Here is a 26,151-nt window from a genome sequence, read left to right as displayed (position 1 = left end):
TGGAAGGCATCCTCAGAGGTTGTGAGGTCTGTTGGAAACTAGGCAAGTTGGGGTTATATTATCTGTGAACGTCCAGGGTGAGAGAAAGAACTCTGGTCTGTTTGAGGCAGGTATGAATCAAGGTGGCCAAATGCAACATTCACACCTGCCTCCAACAGACAAGCGTTCTTTCTCCCACCCTGGACATTCCACAGATATAAAGCTAAACGAAACAGGGCTTGAAAATATTATTCACAGAATTGCTCTGCCAGTACAGCCATGGAAAAAAAGTGTCCCATGAAAGCAATAAACCATATAATAGTTTTACCTGTCAATTAGCTGCCAGGCGTAGGAAAGGTCACCAACAATCTGCATGGTGATCAAAACCTCTTCTTTAATGTTGATGGTGCGGATCATCTGATGAAGGAACTTCCGAGAATCAGCCAGGAATTGGCAAACTTGCAGGTTGGACTCCAGTTGGTGGAATTCTTGAACCTTTCAACAATTAAAACACAACCCACCAAGGAAAGATGGAGAGATTTTAAGTTTTAAATACTGATATTCTAAAATGTTTGAATTTAATTCTAACATTAAATGTTTTTGTCTGTATCTATTTATATCCTGCCCTATCTCTAAAGATCAAAAGACTGCGAACCAAAAAAGGCAACTTCCCTGATTTAAACTAATTCAATTTTAACAGAGTGTAATATTAAATTTCACAAGTTGAAACAAGACAATTTTAAACCAGTTGTAGCCATTCATATCCAGACACCTGTGCAGATTTGAAGAATCTGGAAAAAGCTAGAGAATCTGTCAATAAAGTATCAGTTAATCAGGATATGAGCTATAGCCTTGTTGGAAAAGATAATCTATAAATTAGGAAACTCTATAGTGTTCCCTCACTTATCGTGGGGGTTACATTCCAGGACCATCTGCGAAAAGTGAAAATCCGCAAAGTAGGGATTTGCCTGCCACTGCCTTGTGAGGCGAAAACAAAGCTGCTTGAGTCTCCTTTTCTCTCTCTCTTTGGTTTCTCCTTCCTTCTTTCCTTCCTTCCTTCCTTAGGCTTCTCCTTGGGAAGGAAGTAGAAACAGGAATTTATAATATTATTTTATGATTTATACTATTATTTTAGTGTTAATTAAAAAACCGTGAAACAGCGAGACCGCAAAAAGCGAACTGCGAAGTAGTGAGGGAACACTGTATTTGAAAATACACAGAAGCCATTTAATAGCTTCATGTGCAAAGGCAATGGTGAATGTAAAGCACAAAATATCCAAGGAAGGACTGTGGTTAAGCAATTAACAAACTCATTGCAAAAATTATATGTGACAGTAGAAATTAGAATAAGTAGAAGTAACAGAATTGGCAGAGCTGTATTTTTATAATGATATGTAAGTAATGGGAGGGTTGGGCGGTAAAGAAGACGTGATAAAATAATTGCATTATGTTTTGAGTGTTTCAAAATAAGAAAGAGGGGAAAAAGTGAGAAAAGGCATATTGAAATTAAAATCCAGAGTGGAACAATACTAATTATGTGATGCAACTACAAATAATTCCTTAACCCTGCATTATTGTACCTCCTCCAATGCTTGTATTAGTTGCACCGTCTTCCTTCCTGCGGCAGTGGAGTCCTCATAGTTTAAAGACATGATCTGTTTGGAGATTTCTCTGAACCAAGCTTGTAGGTTTTCTGTTTGGGCAGGAAGAGAGACAAAACATTGGCCATTTAAATTCAAGGATTCGGTTTACAAATGGTGTGTTTTCAAGTGTCAGCAATTTTTTTGAAGAGAACAATAACACAGACAACCCCACCCCCTCCCCCCCATTTTTTTCTCTTAGTGTCTTATTTTTTAGGTCTGTTCCTGGGGTTATTTGGGGCACTGATTCAGAAAACTGCATTGGATAGACATGTCAGCTCTAGTTTCTTAGGTATAGTTATTGTGGTTTGTTATGGGTGAGCAGATGAAGCCTGGTAGTTGGCATAAAAAATTAGAGCTGATAGGGGAAACTGGTGCCATTTTTGGAATCATCAGGTCAAATATACCCAGCAACAGGACTAACATTTGAGTCACCAAAATGTGTGTGGGCCAGTGTAATGATTGAGGTTTGGTGTGGATTTTGTGGCATGCAAATATGTCAAAGTTTCACAAAACTTGACAACACAAAAACAGAATTCAATTTGTCAAGGCAGTAAACAAATCATCACTTTCAAAAATGTCCAAAACAAGAGAAAATGTCTCCCTCAAAGTGAAACGTGCTTTGTTCTTGTACAAAAAGTATTTACTTGATACAGTACTGTTGCCTTATTCACAAAGTCACTAAGGTGCAGCAGTTCAAATAAAGTTTAAAATACAGCACAATAAAAACCACATTAAAAAGAGATTAGAGCGCTGGACTACTACTGCACAATATTGAAATGCATTGCACAGATGGGATCGAACTTGCTATCAAGCAGCTCCTTATTCTCACAAAGTAAGAGCTAAAGAAAAGCATTTAATAACAAAAGGGTTGCTTATTGCTTACCATTTTTCTCCACTCTTGTTAGAGGCTTAACACCTGAAAAGACGTCTGCCAGTTCAGCCATCCTTTCTGATCCTTCTTTTCTGTAGCTTTCCCATTTGGATTGCTTTTCTGATAACATCTGCTTGAACATCTAATGAAAAAGGAGTGCCTCCTTGGTTTAAATCAGAATAAGAAAGGGAAAATTGCAACAATATCAACGTTATACTTGAATATCAGTTGATCCCTATTGATACAGGTTGAGTTTCCCTTATCTAAAATGCTTGGGACCAGAAGTGTTTTTGATTTCAGATTTTGGAATACTTGTATCTGCATGTAAGAACACGAACAGATATATGAAAATGGGACCCAAATTAATGTATGCTTCTTCTATACCTTTTACACATAGCAATTTAATGCACAATAGTTTTAATAATTTTGTGCATGGAACACACTTTGTGTATATATTGAACCATTAAAAAGAAAAAGTTATCACTATTCTCAGCCATTTAAATGGAAAAATTTGCAGTATTTTAGATTTTGGAATTCCAGATAAGGGAAACTTAACCTGTACTAAAAAAAACCTGTAGGATATCAATAGAATAGCAAGTCTGTGCTAAAGATGGAAGAAAATGTGAAATTCTTTGAAATGTCTTTAGAAGGAAACTTGGTTTGCTCCTTTCATTGTGCAACTGAATGCAGTAGGGAAACTTCAAAGGAAGTTTTTGTTTTCTTCAGAGTTCATTCCCGTGTGTGTGTGTGTGTGTGTGTGTGTGTGTGTGTGTGTGTATGTGCAGGTATATATGCAAAATTGCTAGCTAGGTATCTTACCTCTTTCAATATGAATTCAAATTGTGCTGTATCCAGGAGAAGCTGGAAAAGTATCTTGGAGTTGTACTTGGAATCTGTTAATACTTGGTCTTTTATTTGCCGAAGACGCTTGTTATTGGGATCATAACCTAGAGCAAAACAGAAGGAGGGAATGACAAATGCTTTCCCCAGAGACTGAGGAACTATTTTAACAATTATCATGAATACAGTACATGTAACTGACTCAAATCTGGAACAAACCCAGTGTGGTGCTTTACAGTGTTGTGCATGGCAGGGGGTTGGACTAGATGGCCCATGTGGTCTCTTATAACTCCATTATTCTATAATTCTTGATGTGCTGTTTTAAATTATGAGGAACGGAACAAGCCAAACCAAGGCAAGGCATTACCCAAATCAGCTGTATGGAGCATCAGCCATCGGATGGCCACGTTGCAGTCCCTCAGGCAGTTGAGCAGCTTGGGGATGTTGTCCAGCACCAGCTCCTCTCTCAAGCAGCCTTCCTTCAGAAACTGCTGGACCTGAGTGTGGACACGTGCTGTGACCGCAGCAGACCGGCTGGCCTTTGGGGACAGAAAAGAACGGAGCATCAGCAGAAAAGGAAGAGAATAGGAAGTGGAAACACTTCCAACTAGGAGCATATCAAGTTTCAGAACACATACCAATAGAGAGCCAGTGATATCAAATGGAGGGATGCCATCAATATTTAGCCTGTCACTACCTCTCTGTGTTTTCTCCCCTTATATCCTGGTGTAGTGCCAAAGTTTTAAACTAGTTATATTGAAGCTAGTGATATTGACCATAAGATCAACTTCAGTGTCCCTACTCTTGTGGCATTAAGAGCCTACTGGCTATTAGGAATTGTGGGAGTTGAAGTCCAAAACACCTGGAAGACCAAGGTTTGCCCATGCCTGTTTTAAAAATTGGCCTCTAGGTTGTATGGCTCCTTCTCCAATTTACAAGATTTACAACTGGAGTGAGGAACATATGGCTTTCCAGAAGTTTCCAGAATAAATATTCCATCAATCTTAAGAGAGCAGAGCCAATGGTGAGGGATAACAGTTGCTACAGTCCAACAATGTCAACAATGCTCCTAAGTTACCCAACTGGTGTAGATATGCAGAGCAAGAAGCTCTCAGAAAGCTACAAATTAAACTAGAAGCACCACATGTCACCGACAGTTTACAAGAATTACGGTTTCATATAAAATCCTGCTTTCCTTAAGTTTTCAAGTGAGTCTTGCCTACCTGTTCCTTGACATTGGAAAGATCCAATGTGTAGTTTAGAGCAGTTTTGGCTGCTTTGTAAGGTTCCCAAGCTTCTGCCAGATTGACCGATATCCCCATATAAATGCTGATAACCTGCAAACAAGAAGAGGCAATGTTGGTATAGAGATTCCTAGAAAGAATATTTTAATCAAATCCTCACAAAAATCAAATCCTCAAAAGCCAAACCCACAAACTTGGAGAGCAGAATGAGTCCTCATAAATTCCTAGATTCTTGGACGAGATTTGAATCACGGATGGGGAACAGATCCAGTTGTAATACATTCAATACAATGCAAAACTAGACACACATAGTAATTATGATAGGAGTACAAATAATGATTTTACCCAGTTGTCTGGAAAATATTTATCCACTATTTCTCTCATTTTTGCTTGCTGCGTGTGTAGAATGGATGCATCGAAGTAAAGTGTCACATACAGCATGGCGGCCTGAGTAGCAAGAGCAGTGCTACGGTGTTCTGGTAACGGATATGCAGAAACCTGTAGAAACAAGGAGCACTGATTACAAAGTGCATGGGAAATATTTATCCACAACAATACTGCGGTATGGCACAGATTAATTTGAGACGCCCATTTTCTTTTCCTCTCCAGCTACTCTGTCAAGACTTACTTGGTTATATATGTCATCCGACCTCAAGCGGCCAATAACCATGCTGATGAAGGTTTCGTTTATGGGCACCCGGCTGAAGTAACTCTCAGGGTAATTGGGAGGCCTCTTTGCTCCTGTTTGGCTTGAATACCCCGTGCTCCGAAACAGCTTACAGATGTCATCGATGTTGGAATCAGCAGAGCGGGCAGCACTGGGCAAGGAGAAGAGGAGAACATTTCAGTCATTATGTCATTGGATATTGCCCTCCAGATGCCCTCCACTTTTTAATCTTGGGAGCTGATATTTATTAGTGGAAGGAGTCAAAGTGCAGCAGTGGTTTCAGCATTGGACTATGACTCTAGAGAATGAGGTTTGAATCCCCACTCAGCCATGAAAATCCACTGGGTAATCTTGGGCAAGTCACATACTCCCAGCCCCAGAAAGCCCCGTGATATGGTTAGGTTTGCCATACGTTGGAAATAATAATATATAATAATAATAATTTTATTTTTGTATGCCGCCTCCATCTCCCCAGTGGGGACTCGGGAGCGGCTCACATGGGGACAAGCCCAATACAAATCACATAACATCATAAAATCAACAGTTAAAACAACAAGCATCACATTTAAAAATAAATTAAACAGGTCATAGTTTAAAAACATAATTAATGATCTGAAGGCAACCCAATAAGCAATAAATGTAGTAGTGTTATCATTCAATTTGTTTTCAATTTTATCTTGTTTGTAATATGTATTTTAATACTTTTCCATTCAGCTTTGAAGGACCTTTTGCCAGAAAGAGAAAAAGGCATAAAACAAATACCAACATAACTTGACAATGAGAACTAACACTAGGCAGTAAAGATAAGGCATTCAATAAAAAGACTGTACTTGAGAATATACCTGTATCTGTAGTAGGAAACGAGCATTCTCTCCCGGACCTCTCCTTCAATTTTCTGATCAATGACCAACAGCATGACCCCATACAAGTAGAGGGCTTCGCACTATGGAAACAAAGAAGAATAGCATGTTCACTCATAATAATAACAAAAACAACAATTTTATTTATACCCCGCCCCATCTCCCCAAGGGAACTCGGAATGGCTGATAGCATAGGCTCATAGAATTATAGAGTTGGAAGAGACCACAAGGGCCATTTAGTCCATCCCCCCTATATGTTCCAAAGCATCATGCCAACATGATGGAGTGGGTGAAATGAAGATCCAAGTTCCAATTCCAAGACTAAGAGACATTAGCTGATCAATGTCTCTCAGTATGACTAATCTCTCCTTCTCGGGAGTATTTTGTTTTTCCTAGCAAAGTCTATTCAGAGAGGATTTGCCATTGCCTTCCTGAGGCTGAGAGAGTGTGACTTGCACAAGGTCACCCAGCAGGATTCCACAGCCAAGTAGAAAGATGAACTTCGGTCTCTTAGCATCTTAGTCCAACACTTGGCCCCCTTTGCCACGCTGTTTATAATATGACCTCTTTATCCGCAGGGCTTTGCATGGCAGTGCAAAACAACAGATAAAGGTGAACACTACTGAAATTAAGGACTTCTGGTCCAAGAATACTATAGACCCATGCTGGAGGATGTAGAAAAGGCCTACAGAAGACATATTTTGTTAGACGTGGATAAATGAATCTGCAGACCCCAGTCCTGTGTAAATAGAAATCATATTGGATATGCTTCACTTTCATCAGAGACTTATAGACCTTACAGTAAACTAAACTCATAAAGTTGCATGGGACCCAAACTCTTTACATAGGAGAGGACTAGAGCAGAACTTACTTCCAACAAGTTTGAATTTACACCTGCAGGATAATATGATACGTATTTCCCGGGAAGGAAGACCTGCAATATAACTAACACTCATTGTGTTCGTTCTCTGTTTTAATTATTGCAATTCTTTTACCTGCTCTCATTTTATTAAAATTTAATATTTTATTAGGATTTTATGTTGACACTATGTTATTGACCATAGATTTTGATACAAAAGTGCTTACCAATAGTTGTTTGCCATCCTCATTAAGGAGCACAGTTTCTAAGGTTTGCTGGATATAAACTCCTTCATTGAGGTCATCCAGGTATCTAGATGTGATAAAAATGAATAATTTAATAATTTAATAATGAATAATTTAATATCTAAAGAAGTAGCCGTTTTCTTGCTGTGGCAATGGAATATTTTCTGTGTATCTTGACATGAAAAACGAGACGGATCATATTTCCAACTACCAACACAAAATCTCAATAAAACAAGGAGAGCTAAAAGAACCGAAATAATTAAAACAGGTAAGGAATTCTTTCCCAAAAGTTCTGCCGCCTCCCGTAATTTGAAAATCACCAAAACTTGTGTAAAGTTATTTATTTGTTGGCTATAACTTCCAAAAATCATCAGGCCACTATGGCTAGCGTCACAATCCTACAAAACCCTTTTACGAGCAGCTAAACATATTGACATCATACTCAAGTTTTTAAATATAATCTAAAGCTGCTATTGTTTTCCCCACTTTCAAAAATGTGTACATTGTTAGTTCCCTGTTTTTATGACTGCAATTCTTTTAATTCTCCTAATTTTATTGGGATTTTATGTTGATAGTTGATGACGCCATGCAGACACACTGGGATGTAAAGACAGACTGTGGTGAAATATTGTTAAGAAGGAACAGGGAGATAATAATGGTTATTAATACGATTACATTAAATATCAGTTACCTGTTTAAATCCACTATATATTTATGGACGCTTTGGAATGCTTGATAAAATCTTGTCAAGATTTCAATGTTATTTTCACGAAATTCATCATCTAGGTCCTGGAGGTCAGGTTTGGCTTCTAATTTTCCTTCACATATCTCAGGCCCCTAGGAAAAGAAAATAGTTTTTTAAACAAAATGTGGCTCACCCTGATCCATAAATAGGAAGAAAAATATTATGTTGAGAATCTGAAAGACAAAATGCACTTGGTATGTGCATATGGCATTCATGCATTAAAAAAACAGTACAACCCATATATCCATAGGAGGAAAATTCCTGAAAGTTCAGGGACTTTCTAGAAGAAATATATAATCATGTATGTCCAATCATTTCCATAGGGGAAATCTTGAGTATATAAGACACCCAAAGGAATCCTGTACTACTGCATTCAGAGGTCAAGAGGGGAGTATGAAAAACCTTTGGGTATCTCTTAGCTTCCTTCAGGAATATAAATAGTGTAGCTCATACTATAAGCATCAGCAGCTACTGCTGAACATTAGGAAATGAATAGAGGAAATGACTAAATTGCGCAATACATATTTTTTAACAGATTGCAGTAAAACCCATATTCACAGAGCCCATATCTATAGCTTCACTTATCCATGCCCAGGGAAAATGGATCTGTCCCGGTATTTGCTAAGCCCTCTAGCATGTTTCTATGCTATGCTTCCCCAGAAATTACTATAGAGTTCAGCTGGAGGAAATTCCTGTAGAATATATTTCTCTAAGTATCTCTAGCTTCTGGAACACACCTCAATGGTATGCTAATACCAAAAGTCAGATGATTTAATGGCATTGCATCTTATTTGCACTTTGTGGTAGCAACACTCCATCTAATGTATTCCTAGTACAGCGGTTCCCAAAGTCTGTTCCAGGGTTCCATAAAACCGTTGTGGGGGTTCTGTGAAAATTTTTAAAAATATATTTTTAAAAGCTTGTGCCAGCATATGAAGATCTCATTGAAATTCAGTGCTTTAAAAATGAAATTTCAATCTGAGCCACTGAATGACTATTGGGTAGGACTGAAAGATGTAAACTGCACACCACCCTAGATTTATGTAGTCAGCTGTCAAACATAAAACCCAATTTACAAACTGTGTTAAGTACAAAAATGAAATTAATTCATTCACCACTTTAGGTGTGAATCCAGTATTTTCCTGTACCAAAATAAAAAGTTTGTGGTTATATCCAATATTTTCTTGTACCAAAATAAAAGTTTGTGGTTATATTTGAAATGCTTTCTCTTTATTTCCAAGCTTACTACATTATACAAAACACCCAGGCAATAGGAGTACACAAAATAAAATAATTTGTGGGTTCACAATGTTTAGGAACAGTGTTAGAGTTTGGGAACCACAGTTCTAGCGGATATGGAGGTCTTGTTATACTCTTTCAAGTATGGCTCATTTCAATCACATAAAAATATAACCCAGGAAGAGTGGGAAAAGTTTAAAGAATTCTTCAGGCAAGCTAAATTCTTACCTTGAAGTAGCTGAAATCAAATATGATATCCCCATATTTCTGCTGATCGGCTTTATCTCTGAGTCGGAACACGCTTGGAATAAATTCTGACAGTCTCAGAAATTCTGCGATTATTGCATTTCCACAAGAGACGATCCTCAGAATGGCCTGCCCACAGTGATTATTTTCAGCTAGGAAGTCCAGCATGGTGAAGGGATGACAAGCCTTCAGAGGTGCTGTTTTCAATTCAAGCCTGTTTTTTCATTTTTTGCGTTATCTGATGGCAGATGCATTGCGGAGTGCTTCTTTAAGAGACCTAAAAACCATGAAACATAGAATATATTTTGATAATATATTCTTGATTTCTCTCTCTTTTTTACTTGGAGGCTGTAAGAAAAATTAATACCTGGTGTGATATTATTGGTATGAGAGCGTCTATTCTTGGTATGTTATATACAAGGGGCTATGTCCTAACTTGAAAGCTCCATTTGCTGCAAATGCTATAGTTTGGTGATCTCACATTAAATAGAAATCAAAACACACAGCCAGATCCCAAACTATGCCTGAAAAATAAAGTAACCCCTAGAATAGAAAAACTGTCTGAGATAAAATAATCTATGTGGACTCAGTATATTTGGCTTCATTTTCCTATATATGGCTGCGTTTACACTGTAGAATTAATGTAATTTGACACCACTTTAATTGTCATGGCTCAGTGCTATAGAATCCTGGTACAGTAGAGCCTCACTTATCCAAGCTAAATGGGCCAGCAGAAGCTTGGATAAGCGAATATCTTGGATAATGAGGAGGGATTAAGGAAAAGCCTATTAAACATCAAATTAGGTTATGATTTTACAAATTAAGCGCCAAAACATCATGTTATACAACAAATTTGATAGAAAAAGTAGTTCAATTCGCAGTAATGTTATGTTGTAATTACTGTATTTACGAATTTAGCACCAAAATATCATGATATATTGAAAACATTGACTACAAAAATGGCTTGGATAATCCAGAAGCTTGGATAAGCGAGGCTTGGATAAGTGAGACTCTACTGTATTTGTAGTATGATGAGACACCAGCACTCTTTGGCAGAGGAAGCTAAAAACCTTGTAAAACAACAACTCTTATGATATCGCAGCACTAAGACACAACAGTTAATCTGGTGTAATTCTACTGTAATTCTACAGTGTGGTGGGAATCATTATACTTTTCAGATATGGTTGCACTACAATTCCAAACAACTCTAGTTTGCGTATGCAGTGGTGAGGAATGTTAAGAGTTGTAGTCCAATATCTAGAGGGTTGCATTATTCCCAATTTGTTTTAAGCACATGTACCTTGAAGATTTATCATTATTGTTACCAACTACTTCCCAATTAGACTCTGACCAATATTGCTCAATATTTTTCGCTTCCTGTCACTAAGGCAAGCCATTTCCCTTCCGCACCCATACTAGAGCTGCCTTAATTCACCATCTTTCTGCATAATAAACCTCTTTTACCGTGCTTCAACATCAGAGAAAATATATCGTTGTGCAGATATACTAATTAAATTCCATGTTCACTCTAATGGTTCTACACTAAGGTTTGTAGTATGTTCGGTGCCTGAGAAGAGAGGCATTGAGGAATCAATCAGTTGTATTCTACAACCTGCAAAGTCACAAAGGCTGCATCTACACTGCAGAATTAATGCAGTTTGGCACCACTTTAACTGCCAGGGCTCAATGCTATGGAATTGCAACATCTGTTGTTGTAGCCCTATCGGAAAAGTTAACCTATAAATCAAGATTACAAAAAAAGAAAAAGAAATAAAAGATCTATTTGAAAACAAGTGGAAACCATTCATCCGTTTCGTATTCAAAAATAATGGCAAATTCAGAACACTGAAAAACCAAGAAGTGTCTGTATGAATAATTTGTACTGTGAATATAATAGAATAATTATATGCAATGGATGAAATTAGAATAAGCAATAGAACTGACAAGAGCTGTATTTTTATAATGTTGTATGAATGATGTTGAGGAGTAGGGGACCGGTATAGATCTGGGAACAGACGATGTAACAAGGTAAGTGTGCAATAATAATAATAATAATAATAATAATAATAATAATAATAATAATAATAAATTATATGTTGTAGTATATATACATGAGGGTGGGTCAAAATGTTTTGCCTTCTGTGTCATTAAGTAAAGGTAAAGGCTTCCCTGATGTTAAGTCCAGTCGTGTCTGACTCTGGGGGTTGGTGCTTATCTCTATTTCTAAGCCGAAGAGCTGGCATTGTCCGTAGACACCTCCTAGGTCATGAATTAGGTTATGAATGAACATATAACAGCAGAAATTGCTACAGATCATAGCCTCTATGCAAAACTACCATTCAACATAGTCACTATCAATTTGTACACATTTGCATTATTGTTTAACCCAGGCATCAAAACCATTTTGGAAAAATTCAGGGTTTTGCTTCATGACCCATGGTTTGAAAGCTGTTCTGATGTCATTCAAGTCATTGAATCTGAAACCACGCAGGTTGTCTTTCGGAAGTCCAAACAAGTAAAAGTCAGAAAGGACCAAATCAGGGCTGTAAGGTTGGTGAGGTACAGTGATCAGTCTATTTTTGCAATCACCTGAGATGTGGAAAATGACGTGTGTAGGTGTGCATTATCATGATGAAGCTTGATGGAACAAATGTCTTTTTGTGGTCTCTTCTTTCTTATTGCCTCCTTAAGTTTCTTAAGTCTGGTTGCATAGGATTTCCTGTTGATTGTGGCACCATGTTGCAGAAAACCAACAAGAGTAACACCCTATGTATCCCAAAACACTGAAAGTCCACACACATCATTTCTGACAACCTGGGCGATTGCAACAATGGGCTGTTATATGTTCATTCATACTGTTTTTAATGACACAGGACGCAAAACCTTTTGACCCACCTTCGTATAATGTACAATGCATTTGATTATTATACAGTAGAGTCTCACTTATCCAAGCCTCGCTTATCCAAGTTTCTGGATTATCCAAGCCATTTTTGTAGTCAATGTTTTCAATATATCGTGATATTTTGGTGCTGAATTCGTAAATACAGTAATTACAACATAATATTGCTGCGTATTGAACTAATTTTTCTGTCAAATTTGTTGTATAACATGATGTTTTGGTGCTTAATTTGTAAAATCATAACCTAATTTGATGTTTAATAGGCTTTTCCTTAATCCCGCCTTATTATCCAAGATATTCGTTTATCCAAGCTTCTGCCAGCCCATTTAGCTTGGATAAGTGAGACTCTACTGTATTATAAAGTGCATAATAATAGTATACATTAATTATACAGCCTCCCTGCTGGGGCATTTTAGGGTGCCTCTACACTGTAGAATTAATGCAGCTTGACTAATACAGTAGAGTCTCGCTTATCCAACGTTCTGGATTATCCAACGCATTTTTGTAGTCAATGTTTTCAATACATCATGATATTTTGGTGCTAAATTCGTAAATAAAGTAATTACTACATAGCATTACTGAGTATTGAACTACTTTTTCTGTCAAATTTGTTGTACAACATGATGTTTTGGTGCTTAATTTGTAAAATCATAACCTAATTTGATGTTTAATAGGCTTTTCCTTAATCTCTCCTTATTATCCAACATATTCGCTTATCCAACGTTCTGCCGGCCCGTTTATGTTGGATAAGTGACACTCTACTGTAATATGCATTAATTATTCAACCTCCCTGCTGGGACATTTTAGGACATTAACTGCCTTGCTTCAATGCTACAGCATCAGGTGAATTGTCATTTTATAAGATCTTTAGTTTTCTGTGCCAAAGAGTGCTGGTGCCTCACCAATCTACAGCTCCCAGGATCCGATAGCACTTATCCATGGCAGTTACAGCTGTATCAAACTGCATTAATTCTATAGTGTGGATGCGTCCTTCCTTGGTGTCAATAATTACCCTGCTTAATGGGAATTTAATTCCCAACCAACCCTCCCCAGCCCTTTTCAGTGCCCTGTACTTACTCTGCATAGACCCAGCAGGATCTCCTTCTACCAGAAAGATAGTAAACAAATTCCTTCCTCTTTTTTTCCCTCTCCACCTCCAATTCGATTTGGTTCTTTAATTATTTCTTTCCTCCAAAATGCAAGCAGCTGGCCTGATCCTCTTCCAGCAGCAGGAAGAACAAGCACTTTTAAGGGTTGCAATTCAGCCTGGCATTTGCAGGAAACACACAGAGGAAATGCAAAAAGAACAAGCAAACCCACCATTCAGGCAGCTTCTTCCTCTCGCCTTGCATCACATGGGAGCTTTTTCAGGTCATGTGAACAAGGCTCTGGGTGATGCTAATCCGCTTCCCTTTTGGCCAGGCTCCTCCTCCTCCTCCTTTCCAGGAGTAAATGAATGCCTGGATCCGGATCCAGCAGTGGAAACCCAGAGAAAGGGAGCCAAGGGATCCCACTTCTTTTCTAATCCCCGCGCCTCCCTGCAAAAATAAAAAGGAAAGGTTGCCCAGGAGCCAAGGCTTTGCAAAGTAAGAAGTTGCTGCAGGGTGGATTGGATGGAACCTTGGATGCATCTACATTGCAGAATTAACGCAGTTTGGCACCGCTTTAACACCCTGGTTCAGTGCTATGGAATACGAAGACTTCTAAGTCTCTGAACAGAGAAGGCTAAAGACCTTGCAAAACTCCCAACTATTTGGACACAGTATTCTTTCCAAAACTTGTTCTGTTGTGCCAGTAAATGTTTAGTTTGAGCAAAAACAAAACAATTATAATATCCTTTGTGGAGAGAAAATGTGGTCTATAAATCAACATAATAATCATTATACAGTAGAGTCTCATTTATCCAACACTCGCGTATCCAACGTTCTGGATTATCCAACGCATTTTTGTAGTCACTGTTTTCAATATATCATGATATTTTGGTGCTAAATTCGTAAATACAGTAATTACTACATAGCATTACTGCGTATTGAACTACTTTTTCTGTCAAATTTGTTGTATAACATGATGTTTTGGTGCTTAATTTGTAAAATCATAACCTAATTTGATGTTTAATAGGCTTTTTCTTTATTCTCTCCTTATTATCCAACATATTCGCTTATCCAACGTTCTGCCAGCCCGTTTATGTTGGATAAGCGAGACTCTACTGTACTTAACATATACTTTCAGGAGTTATTATGAAGGTGAGAAGTTGTTGCTGGCTGGATTTTATGAAACCCCCAGAATGTATCTGGACATTATATTTTTGGTTTCTCATTCTGCAACGTGTTCTGGTTTTTGTTTCAGCAAATCAAAATATTACTTTTGAATATCTTCATTCTAATAGTCTTATGAGATATTTTAATTCATGCATTGGTAATGGGACTTCACATTAGGAACCAGGGGTGCATTTACAATCTAGAACTTAATGCAGTTTAACACCACTTTTAACTGCCGTGGCTCCATACTATGGGATCCTGGGGTTTGTAGTTTAGTGAGGCTAAAGATTTTGTGAAAATGATATCTCAAAAGATTCTATAGCACTGAGGCATGGAAGTCAAAGTGGTGTCAAACTGTGTTAATTCTGCAGTGTGGGTGCACCCAAGATAAGAAGGTGTTGCTGGGTGAATTTCACAAAATACAATTGGTCTGTATTCTTACAATGTGTTCTGGTTTTAGTAGTGTTAGCTTTAGCAAAATAAAATAATAATGATTAGTTCTGAATATTACAGTATTAATAAAGGTAAAAAGGCATTTTCATCCATATATTGCCACGGGATTCTGCATCATTAATGTGGATAGGAAACAGGTGGAAAGTAGAAGGTGGATGGATTTCATGAAACATTTGGGCATAGTACTTCTACAATATGAGGTTACACTGCAGAATTAATGCAGTTTGACACCACTTGGACTGCCATTACTCCAGGTTATTTAGCCAAAAAAGGTGAGCATTAGATTCAAATAAATACTGTAATTCAGTTTTAGAACTAGACTTACAGGAACTAGACATAGATTCTAGTCTGGCCTAGCTTCTAATCGCAAGAATCCAGGCAGAGAAACAACTTCTAGTTCAGTATTCTAATTATATTCTAGTGACTAAAATCAAACTTATATGCTTCAGTAGTAAATTGACTGGAGTGGGGTGTGGAGAGCATAAAATAGAAATTAATTTTAGTTATTAGAACCCTATTTGACCTAGATTTTAATTATACGAATCCACATACAGATAGTTTCAAGTCTATTATTCTAATTAGATTATGGTGTCTAGAATCAAGTCTAGATTATTTAGTACTGAACTGATGGGAGGGAATAAAATGGAAATTCTAGAATATATCTAGAATATAGATTAGTCTAGTCCAGTCTAGATTCTAGTGGCTTGAATTTAGTCTAGTCTGGTCTAGATTCTATTGGCTAGAATCTAATAAAGTCCATTCTAGATTCTAGTGGCTGGAATCTAGTCTAGTCTAGTCTAGATTCTATTGGCTGGAATCTAGTCTAGTGTGGTCTAGATGCTAGTGGCTGGAATCTAGTCTAGTCTGGTCTAGATTCTAGTGGCTGGAATCAAGTCCATTCTAGATTCTAGTGGCTGGAATCTAGTCTAGTTCATTCTGGATTCTAGTGGCTGGAATCTAGTCTAGTTCATTCTGGATTCTACTGGCTGGAATTTAGTCTGTTCTAGATACTGGGTAGTACCTAGAATCTACACATCTGTCTTAGTTATTCTAATTAGATGAGATATATTGCCCTTCAATCAGCAGGTCCAAACAATCTAATACTTTAAAAAACTGACTGTTTGGGTTTTAATGTTGTGTGATGTTTTTGTATTGGGTACTTTAAATACATGTTTAATGTTTGAACTCCATATATTGAGTACTCACTTTTAAAACAAATAATTTGGTGATTAAAATTTCTAGACATAACTGTATATATACAGTAATTTGGGTGTGTTAATGTAGATAGTTCACATTCTAGGACAGGATAAAATAAGTAAACATTATTGTTCAGTATTGACATTGAATTGATTGTATGGGTGGGTTTGTTGTTGTTTAGTCCCACCTGGAAAATAATTCATTCAACTGAGTCAACATGATGATAGTCTCACTGATTCACTCTGTCTGCTCTAACAGAGATTACCAACATAATTTAGACTTTAATACTATCGATATTAGCAGTTCAGTGTGAATATGTTCGCAATACAGGCTGAGCATTCATTATTCATATGAAACACAGAGTGTGAGCTGTAACAAGTAAATGAAGTGTATGAAATGATTTCTTGAGATATTCAGAATTTATAGTAAGATAACTAAGTGAAGCATTCCAATAATACCGGTAATAATAGACAAATATTTAAAAGCAGCCACTCAAACTGTGTAATAAATATGTTGCAAATGCCTTGATGTGTATTTAAAACAAAAAATTCATGGATTCCTCCCATAAGCTATATATGCATTACATGTTTTCCTCTTCTCATGGCTTCAACATTTTCAAATATCTCTAGGTGCCCTGATTGAGGAATGCTGTTATCTTAGAAGCCTGGATGGAATTGACATTGGTTGATTCTGGTGCTGAAGATGTACATGTCGATTTGCTAAACTCTTTATTTCCTCTAAATCTAAATCTTTCACCCTGGTTTTAAACCAGGGACACAGAAAGTATGGTGCATGTGGCTCTAGAGTTTTTGTGTCTCTCAAGGTGTGTAGGATTCAATATTTTGCTTTTAGAGACACTTGGTGAGCACTAAAAGTGGTTATGCTCCCCCCTAATGTGGGGTGGTGACGGTTGTCAGGCTTCTCAGCTCCAGCTGTGTTGCTGTGGGTTAGTCTTCTTCAGAAGAATATACTAAGACACACAATGAGTGAAGATACCATACGGTTTTATTGTTCAGAATACAAGAGTCTACTCTACTGTCCATCTATATAGGCCTAGCTATAATGTTATAAATCATTCTTAGAGTCCTGGCGCCTGGAGGTTGCCCATTCTCACATTCCAGAGTCCCTTCCCCCCCCACCTCAGGGCAATTGAGTTTTATGGCTGGTTCATGTTCCTGTCCTTCCTTTCGGCCCATGGCCATGTGTTCTGTGTCAGCACTCTGTGTCTGGAGATGTCATGAGATGGGGATCATGACAACGGTGCACCCCACTGAGATTTCTTGAGGGCCAATGTGTCCCCATCACCCTGAAAGCTGTCTAACCGTTGTTTAAATTGGAGTTGGTTATAGGGAGCTGAAACAACTACACAGGCTTCCAGTCCATTTCAGGACACAAGGGCTTGTGTTTACTTTTTGTATTGTGTCAGAAGTGACTTGAGAACATAATGCGAGTCACTTCTAGTGTGAGAGACTTGGCTGTCTACAGAGACATTGCCCAGAGGACACCCGGATGAGTTACCATCCTGCTGGGGGGCTTTTCTCATGTCCCTGCAAGCTAGAGCTGACAGATGGGAGCTCACCCCATCTCATGGATTTAAACTGGCAACCTTCAGGTCAGCAACCCAACCTTTATGTCAGCAGTCCAGCCAGCACAAGTGTTGAACCCATTGCGCCACTGCGGCTCAGTATTTTTACTTATAAAGCCCTATATGACTTACAGTAGTTCCAGACAATATATATGCATGCTTACTTGTGTGTATTATTTAAATGTATATCTCATTTTCATTCATTTATTTGCCAAAATACATCACAAGCCTCAGATCTGTAGGAAGTTTCGCGGAAAATGTACTTTGTCCTGCTGTCAGTCCCAGAACATATAAAAAAGATCCATTGGGAAATTGAAATTTATTATTCCATTCTGCTTTGGAGAATGTCTGCCAAAAATTGATGTTATTCTGGAGCTATACATGTTTATATTTGATGCATTGTTTCATATTGCTTTAATTCCGTTTTGTTTCAGTATTATACTATGGGTGGCTTTGGATCTCATATTATTGATACGGGATCCAAAGACAGGATTTTAATAGATTAATTTTCCACTGTTTATAGTAAGTAATACTTTAATATGCTTACCATTTATCACAGACATGGGCAAACTTTGGCCCTCTGGGTGTTTTGGACTTCAACTCCCACAATTCCTAACAGCCGGTAGGCTGTTAGGAATTGTGGGAGTTGAAGTCCAAAACACCCAGAGGGCCAAAGTTTGCCCATGCCTGATTTAGTGTGTCAAATTATGTTTTTACTTTTTTATCATTGAGCTTTATCTTGTGTAAGTCTTACGATAAGCCATCTTGGGTTCCATGTCAGGAGAAATATGGGATGCTAATAAAATAAATGAATACAAATACATAATAGTATATATTTTCCCCCCAGGAAATTAGACCAGGATGTCTAGCCATTGTGTGGTCTCCTTCGGCAGCGTGGACACATGCCTTTCATCCCTGAAACAATGCCAGTCTTATATAAGTACGGGAATGGAGATGGCTACCAAGGTTGCTTTTGACCTTGTGGAAAATCGCAGTGAGTCTCCCACTTTTTTTGAAGAAATAGTATTGTTCTTGCTGCAATCACTTCTCAAGGTTTCCCATTTGTCCTGGAATGCAAACATGGCTCAGGGAAAGAAACGAGCACTATCCATCTTTAATCTGGTGGGAACTAGAACTCCCCTTTCTAAGTGTGTGGGGAAAAAGAAAAAAGACGATGTATGTGTCATCTTTCTGCCTACAAAAGTCATTCTTGCATTCTCCCTTTCTTCTTAGGCCCTTTGTAATTTTTTAAAATAACCAAGCAGATTTAAATACAGGTGTGAACGTAATTGTGTGTTTCTTTCGTGTTGCAAAATTCAGATTCAGGTCTCTTTCTTACATAGTTCTTTTTATTGCACACTATTTTAATGCTCAAGCCTCTTCTTCCATGATCTTAATAGGTTAGAGCAACGTTTCTCAAACTGGGAGCCGGGACCCTTGAAGGGTTGCGAGGGGAGTTTCAGAGGGGTCACCAAAGACCGTCAGAAAACACATTTTTCTGATGGTCTTAGGAACCCAAATCCTTTCAGTATTTTCTGTTGTTTATGGTGGCTCTGTGTGGGAAGTTTGGCCCAATTCTATCGTTGGTGGGGTTCAAGGGCTCTTTGATTGTAGGGAAACTATAAATCCCAGCAACTTCCAAATGTCAATGTCTGTTTTCCCCAAACTCCACCAGTATTCACATTTGGGCATATTGAGTATTCATGCCAAGTTTTGTCCCTATCATTGTTTGGTGTCCACAGTGCTCTCTGGATGTAGGTAAACTACAACCCGAAACTCAAGGTCAATGCCCACCAAACCCTTCCAGTATTTTATGTTGGTCATGGGAGTTCTGTGTGCCAAGTTTGGGTCAATTCCATCATTGGTGGAGTTCAGCATGCTCTTTGATTGTAGGTGAATTATAAATCCCAGCAACTACAACTCCCAAATGACAAAATCAATCCCCTTCCAACCCCACCAGTATTCAAATGTGGTCTGTCGGGTATTTGGTCCAGTGATTGAAAATACATCCTGTATATCAGATATTTATATTACGATTCATAATAATAGCAAAATTACAGATATGAAGTAGCAACAAAAATAATTTTGTGGTTGGGGGTCACTACAACATGAGGAACTGTGTTAAGGGGTCGTGGCATTAGGAAGGTTGAGAACCACTGGGTTAGAGAGTTTGGCCAACACTGAGAAAATTCATTTCTTCAAGAAAAATTGTATTGTATTATGCTAAGGTAAAGGTAAAGGTTTTCCCCTGACATCAAGTCCAGTCATGTCCGACTCTGGGGGCTGATGCTCATCTCCATTTCTAAGCCGAAAAGCCAGCATTGTCCGTAGACACCTCCAACGTCATGGGGCTAGCATGACTGCATGGAGTGCTGTTACCTTCCTGCCAGAGCAGTATCTATTGATCTACTTACATTTACATGTTTTTGAACTGCTAGGTTGGCAGAAGCTGGGGCTAACAGTGGGAGCTCACCCCACTCCTCAGATTCGAACCGCCAACCTTTTGGACAGCAAGCTCAGCAGCTCAGCGGTTTAACCCACTGCACCATCAGGGTATTCTGTACTATGCTAAGGCAGTAAAAATGGAAAGGCCTGGATTTACGATGGATGACATGTCTTGACAAAATGACATATTGGAGTCTTAGTAGATCCTAGAGGTGTGCAATTTGGTTAAACCCTTGTTCTGTTTTTGTTGTCTGGATACTGCCTGGATTTTTCTTACATGGTTATAGATGAAAGAAACCAAGAGATGGCAGCAGAGACTTCATGATGCAAATCAGATGCAGTTGTTAATTGTTCACCTGTTACAGCAATCTCTGGAATGTCTGCAGCTCATGGTGATTAGGTCTTTGGTAGTTAAGTCCCTTTAGGCCTGTTAGAATTCCGTGGAATTGAAATTTAAGTAAGGATTAAGATTTCAGCCTGAGAGAGAGGTTGAATGAATACCTGAGGCTACAAAGTTGGGGAACATGAGGTCAAAACTATTCCTTTAAGGCAGTTTTTAGTCTTATGGGACTGACTTTTTTCTTACTAGAATAGTATAATACAACCATCAGAGACTGGTGTTAAAGACCTTTGCTTGGAATTCTGAGCTGAGGAATGTATTTGGGATAGAGTAACAAAATTGAATGTAACACATATTTCCTCTACAAAGATATTCACTCCATGCAAGCTCATACCTTGTAGATTTCAGCAGTATAATTTGGGGTGACAGAGGGTGAGACTCACTTTGTTTTTTCTTTTGTTAAATAATTGGGAACTAGACATTCTTGTAAATTATACAGATTTTTAGAGTTTTCTTAAAATAGGGCTGGGCAAATGGTAATCCAAATTTACATTGTTTGCTCTACTGGAGCTGTAGCATCTCTAGCGGTCTGTGTTCAGCTGGTTCGGTTGCAAGCAAGGCCTGGAAGAAGCTAATTTTTGGACTATTGCTCCCATAATCCCCCATTCCTGCTCTGCTTGGAAGATCAGTAGATCTGTTTATGGATAATTAAATCTAGGGCCAGTTTGTGGATCGGTGGGTCTTTGTTTGTGGATGGAGCTTAAATGCAGTGGAAGGCTTCTTTAAATTGAGCATTTGGGATGGGATGGAGAAGGAAGTGAAATATTCACTTATTTTTCCCTGAAGGCCATACATGTCCACTTTTTGCTTTGGGTCTCAGTGAAGAGAAAAAAGTAAGGAATAGTAATAATAATAATAATAATAATAATAATAATAATAATAATAATAACTCTACTACAGTATTCCCTCACTACTTTGCAGTTCACTTTTTGTGGATTTGCTGTTTCACGGTTTTTCAATAAACTCTAAAAGATTATTATAAATAATAAAAAATTACAATTTACAGCCCAAGGAAGGGAGGAAGGAGAAGCTGGAGGGAGAGAAAGGGAGCCCAAGCGGCAACAGGAGGAGAAGGAGGCGATTTATCAACACACAATTGGTTGATAAAGACTTAAAATAGTGTATAACAGCTAAAATGTATACATATTAAAATAAATATAGCGTCCCTACTTCGCAGATCTTCACTTATTGTGGGTGGTCTTGGAACCTAACCCCAGTGATTAGTGAGGGAACACTGTACTTCTTTCCACCAAAAGCCAAGGATGCCATCCTACCCCTACCCCTGTCATCGGCGATGGACTGGATGAGGGCTAATAAGTTGATAGTAAATCCAGACAAAACAACTGACTACTGGTCAGTTGCGGGGGGGGGGGGGGGGATCAGGGTGTGGGATTACACCTTGTGTTGGATGGGGTCACACTCCCCCTGAAGACAGGTTCACAGTCTGGGGGTGATCCTGGATTCATTGCTGATCCTGGAACCCCAGGTTCTAGGGTTGGCAATAGCCAAGAGTGCTTTTACACAGTTAAAACTCGTATGCCAGACTTGGCCATGATAGTACACGCCTTAGTCACATCTCGTTTGGGCTACTGCAGTACTCTCTACGTGGAGCTGCCTTTGAAGGTAGTTTGGAAGCTGCAACTAGTTCAGAGATCAGTGACCAGGTTACTAACTAGAACGCTGTATCATGAGAGGATGATGCTCATGTTGCGTCAGCTTCACTGGCTGCCGATCTGCTTCCGAGCGAAATACAAAGTGCTGATAATTACCTATAAAACCCTAAATGATTCAGACCAAGATTATTTGAAAAACCGCATCTCTACATACAAATCAGCAGGAGCACTGCGGTCCACGGAGGAGGCCCTGCTCTCGGTCCCATCGCGGTTTGTGGGAACGAAAGAGGGGGCCTTCTCTGTGGCCGCTACCTGCCTTTGGATCTCCCTCCCCAAATAACTAAAAATGGCCCCCTCTCTCCTCTCCTTCATAAAGCTTTTAAAGACCCATATGTGTAACCTAGCTTATGGAGGGGAGGAGTAGTAGCATATCTTACACACATTCTTGCCCGGACATAGGACACCTATCTCAGCTTGATGATGTAATACATTATGCTTTTAACGTATTGTGTTCAATTGGTTTGACATCTTGTGTTTATGACATTTATTTAGTTAAACCCTCAGTTCTGGTTGTTTATAAGTTTATTGAATCTATTCATTATATGTTTTGCCTTGAGTGCCCTTTATTTGTTTTTGACACTGAGTGTTTGCCATTTTTCTTTTTCTTATGAACCGCCCTGAGTCCCTTCGGGGAGAGAGAGTGGTCTATAAATAAAGTATTGTTCTCCACCATTCTCGAAGGTCTCCTGATTCTCTGGAAGAGATGGTTTCTTGTAGAGACAGGGACTACTAGGAAAAGAGGAAACAAAAGCACTTGGGGAAGTATTAGTTTAATTGACTAAGCACATGCTTTATCTGCAAAGGTGTGGCATTCAATCCTTGGAATTGTGAGATTGAACAGTAGACTCTTTCTTGAAAATCTGGATGGTCACTGTATATAAGGATCACCATAATAGGCTTCCCCTGCTTATTCAACAGGTTAGTTACCAGAGCACTGTCACAATCTGGAAGTCATCAAAATGCAGAACCCTACATTTCATTTTCATTTTCATTGGGTTGTATATTAAAACAATTTGGTTTTGTTTTAATAAGTGATGAAATAATAGGCCACTTGTTGAATTTAAGAGTTGTGGGTATAATTCAAAACAGTCTAACACATGGGTTGTCAAAAAGTAGGTTGTTGAAATGCAAAAGATCTTTGTACTGGGCTAGATGAAGCAATAATTATCTAACTTGGTATTAAAACAGCTTCCTATGTTCTTTGAGTGTAACTCTGCTCCAGGAACCTTGGATCCACCCTTTGGAGGCTTGGCATATATTGTGCTTACTTTATTTTTTAATGTGTAACCCCAGGCTTAACATCAGCCTTTTCATGTGGCCTGAGAAAGGGTTTTGTAAAACTTGAAAACTTGCGTATTCTTGCCAATGGAGGCATGGCAGGTTTTACCACTAAGCATCATCATTAGAAGGGTTTTAGAGGAGCTGACTTTTCAGGAATCTGGCCAAAAATAAGAACTTCCTGGGTTGGTGACTGGGTGAAATGAGCAGAGTCCATATGAAGGTCGTGCTACATTTTTAGGCACTCTTTGTGTGCTGTCTGGATGAAGTTGTAATACAAAAAGGCAGTTTAAATAGCTGGAGAAAATAGAAAGCCTTCCCAAATATTTGGTTTGCAGGTTGGGGGTGATGAAGTGAACTTTCATCTTCTGAGTTTTTTTTTGTGTGTGTCAGGAGTGACTTGAGAAACTGAAAGTTGCTTCTGGTGTGAGATAATTGATTGTCTGCAAGGATGTTGCCCAGGAGATGTCCGGATGTTTGATGTTTTACCATCCTGTGGGAGGCTTCTCTCATATGGAGCTCCCCACATGGGGAGCTAGAGCTGACAGATGGGAGCTCACCCCGCTCCCCGGATTTGAACCAGGGACCTTTTGGTCGGTCTTGCCGGCACAAGGGTTTAACCCATTGCCCAACCGGGGGCTCTATCCTCTGAATTGAGGTGGGGCAGAATGGCAGCATGGCAGAGGCTGACATTTTTAATAGGGACTTACAAAAACCTCACAAAGCTTGGCAGTCCCTGCAGAGAGGCTTATACAGGCATCTCCCACTTTTAATGGCTTGTTTTTAGATGTTCCACTCTTTGAACAGATAAATATTATAGCCACATCCTTCTCTTTTGACCTCTGGTTTGATCTCTAACTGCTGCTCTTCTCTGAGCACTAGTGGATAATATCCCCAGGTTATTTCTCTCTCTCTTGGCTCAGTGCCCTTTAGTGTTCTATTTTGCATTTGTTAGCTAAAATTTATTTATTTCTTGTGTCAGAAGCGAACCGAGGGTACAAGTTGTAATGGATTTGCAAACATACGAGATTTTTTAAAATCAAAAAACCTTGGCATTAATACTAAATGTCTTTTGCACAGTAGCTGACCACTAGGAATGCCTCTGGTGTTGTGCATGTAGCTGGGCTCAGAATGCATTGCAGTAGGTGGTCTGTGGTTGGCTCTTCTCTACAGTCGCATGTTGCAGACTCCACTTTGTAGCCCCATTTCTTAAGGTTGGCTCTGCATCTCGTGGTGCCAGAGTGCAGTCTGTTCAGCGCCTTCAAACAATTCGATTTTCTACAGTTTTCCCACTACTAACACATCAAAGCCAATGTAACACAGCACAACTGGTTTTAGGCAAAAATATAGAACTTTTACAGAAGAAAGCAAACTTTTCCACCACTTCCAAAACATCGCTGTTTCAGCTAATCACCTGAAACTTGCTCTGATGGGACTTAACTTGCCATAAACTATGTTTAGAACTGCAGTCTGGATCAAATTGGTTGCTGCGGAGAGGTGTATAATATAACCATCTTATGAAGAACCCACTTGAAAAAGGCATTTTGATTTTCATTTGATTCATGTCGGAGTGAATCACACTTTGAGCCTCAAGGAGCCTGATTCAGTCCATTTGGAAAGAGGGATGGCAATTGTATAAAGAGCTGTAAATCTCTCATTTAGAGTGAAGTTTTCATAAGGATTAAAGAGGAGTCATACAGAGAGATGATTGATCATCTCTAAGATAAATACTACGTAGCCTGTCTTCCCTGTGTTTAAAATAAAAATTGGATTTCCTTGTTAAAATAATAGCTGTGTGTTACTTATGACTTGTCTAATAACTTGCTAAAGTAATGGGTAGTCATGGTGATTTGCTTGTTTGGTATATTTAGATTGCATCCTTTAAATCATCAGAATAGATTGATAAGAAATCCCATGTAGGAGAGTTATTCAAGAATGGAGTGGGTTGCCTGGGAAGAGGGTGGACTCTCCTTTGTAGGTCTATAAACAGAAGTTGGAGGGGCATTTTCTTGTGAGTAATTTACCATGCAACTCAGAGATTCCATAAAACACATTATCACACAACAGTAAATCAATACCAGTTTTAAAAATCCCAAAGAGCCGGCATGATGTTGTGGTTGAAGCACTGGACTATGATTGAAGGGTTCAATTCCTCACTTGGCTATGGAAACTGACGGGGTCACCTTGAATGAATCACACACTCTCAGCTCCGGAAAACCAGGGAACAAGCAACACCTACCAAAATTCCCTCCTCAACACAACTATTAAGAATTTATTTATCTACAGTGTTCCCTCACTTATTGCTGGGGTTAAGCTCCAGGACCACTTGCAATAAGTGAAAATCCGCGAAGTAGGGACACTATATTTTAATATTTATACATTATTTTAGTAGTTATACACTATTTTAAGTCTTTATCAACCAATCATTTGTTGATAAATTGCCTCCTTCTCCTCCCGTTGTTGCTTGGGCTCCTTTGGCTTCTCCTTCCTCCCTTCCTTAGGCTGTAATTTATAACTTTTTATGA

General features: G+C 38.7%; 2 protein-coding genes across 3 annotated transcripts in view; one reads left to right on the top strand and one right to left on the bottom strand.

Moving 5' to 3' along the window:
• The window catches only part of washc5 (WASH complex subunit 5), a 29,582-nt gene extending 15,833 nt beyond the window's left edge, over positions 1-13,749 (bottom strand). The window contains exons 1-13 of one of the 2 annotated variants that reach the window (XM_003219396.4): positions 13,658-13,749; positions 9,421-9,715; positions 7,900-8,045; positions 7,191-7,275; positions 6,087-6,187; positions 5,206-5,395; positions 4,923-5,075; positions 4,557-4,670; positions 3,701-3,872; positions 3,313-3,440; positions 2,506-2,635; positions 1,560-1,672; positions 308-474 (exon numbers count right to left, since the gene is read on the bottom strand). In XM_003219396.4, the coding sequence (XP_003219444.2) occupies positions 308-474; positions 1,560-1,672; positions 2,506-2,635; positions 3,313-3,440; positions 3,701-3,872; positions 4,557-4,670; positions 4,923-5,075; positions 5,206-5,395; positions 6,087-6,187; positions 7,191-7,275; positions 7,900-8,045; positions 9,421-9,606 (1,685 nt within the window). In that variant the 5' untranslated portion in view covers positions 9,607-9,715; positions 13,658-13,749. The other variant, XM_008108215.3, reaches the window with a different exon arrangement.
• A 22-nt stretch (positions 13,750-13,771) lies between these two features.
• nsmce2 (NSE2 (MMS21) homolog, SMC5-SMC6 complex SUMO ligase) overlaps positions 13,772-26,151 on the top strand; it is a 223,567-nt gene continuing 211,187 nt past the window's right edge. The window contains exons 1-2 of the mRNA XM_003219395.4: positions 13,772-13,923; positions 18,678-18,824. Of these exons, the coding sequence (XP_003219443.1) occupies positions 18,692-18,824 (133 nt within the window). The 5' untranslated portion in view covers positions 13,772-13,923; positions 18,678-18,691. The remainder of the gene's footprint in view (positions 13,924-18,677; positions 18,825-26,151) is intronic.

The sequence above is a fragment of the Anolis carolinensis genome, chromosome 4 (assembly GCF_035594765.1).
Source record: "Anolis carolinensis isolate JA03-04 chromosome 4, rAnoCar3.1.pri, whole genome shotgun sequence".
In the NCBI taxonomy this organism is placed as follows: domain Eukaryota; kingdom Metazoa; phylum Chordata; class Lepidosauria; order Squamata; family Dactyloidae; genus Anolis; species Anolis carolinensis.
The sequence above is the reverse complement of the archived record's forward strand: the minus strand, read 5'-3'. Positions and strand labels throughout refer to the sequence as shown.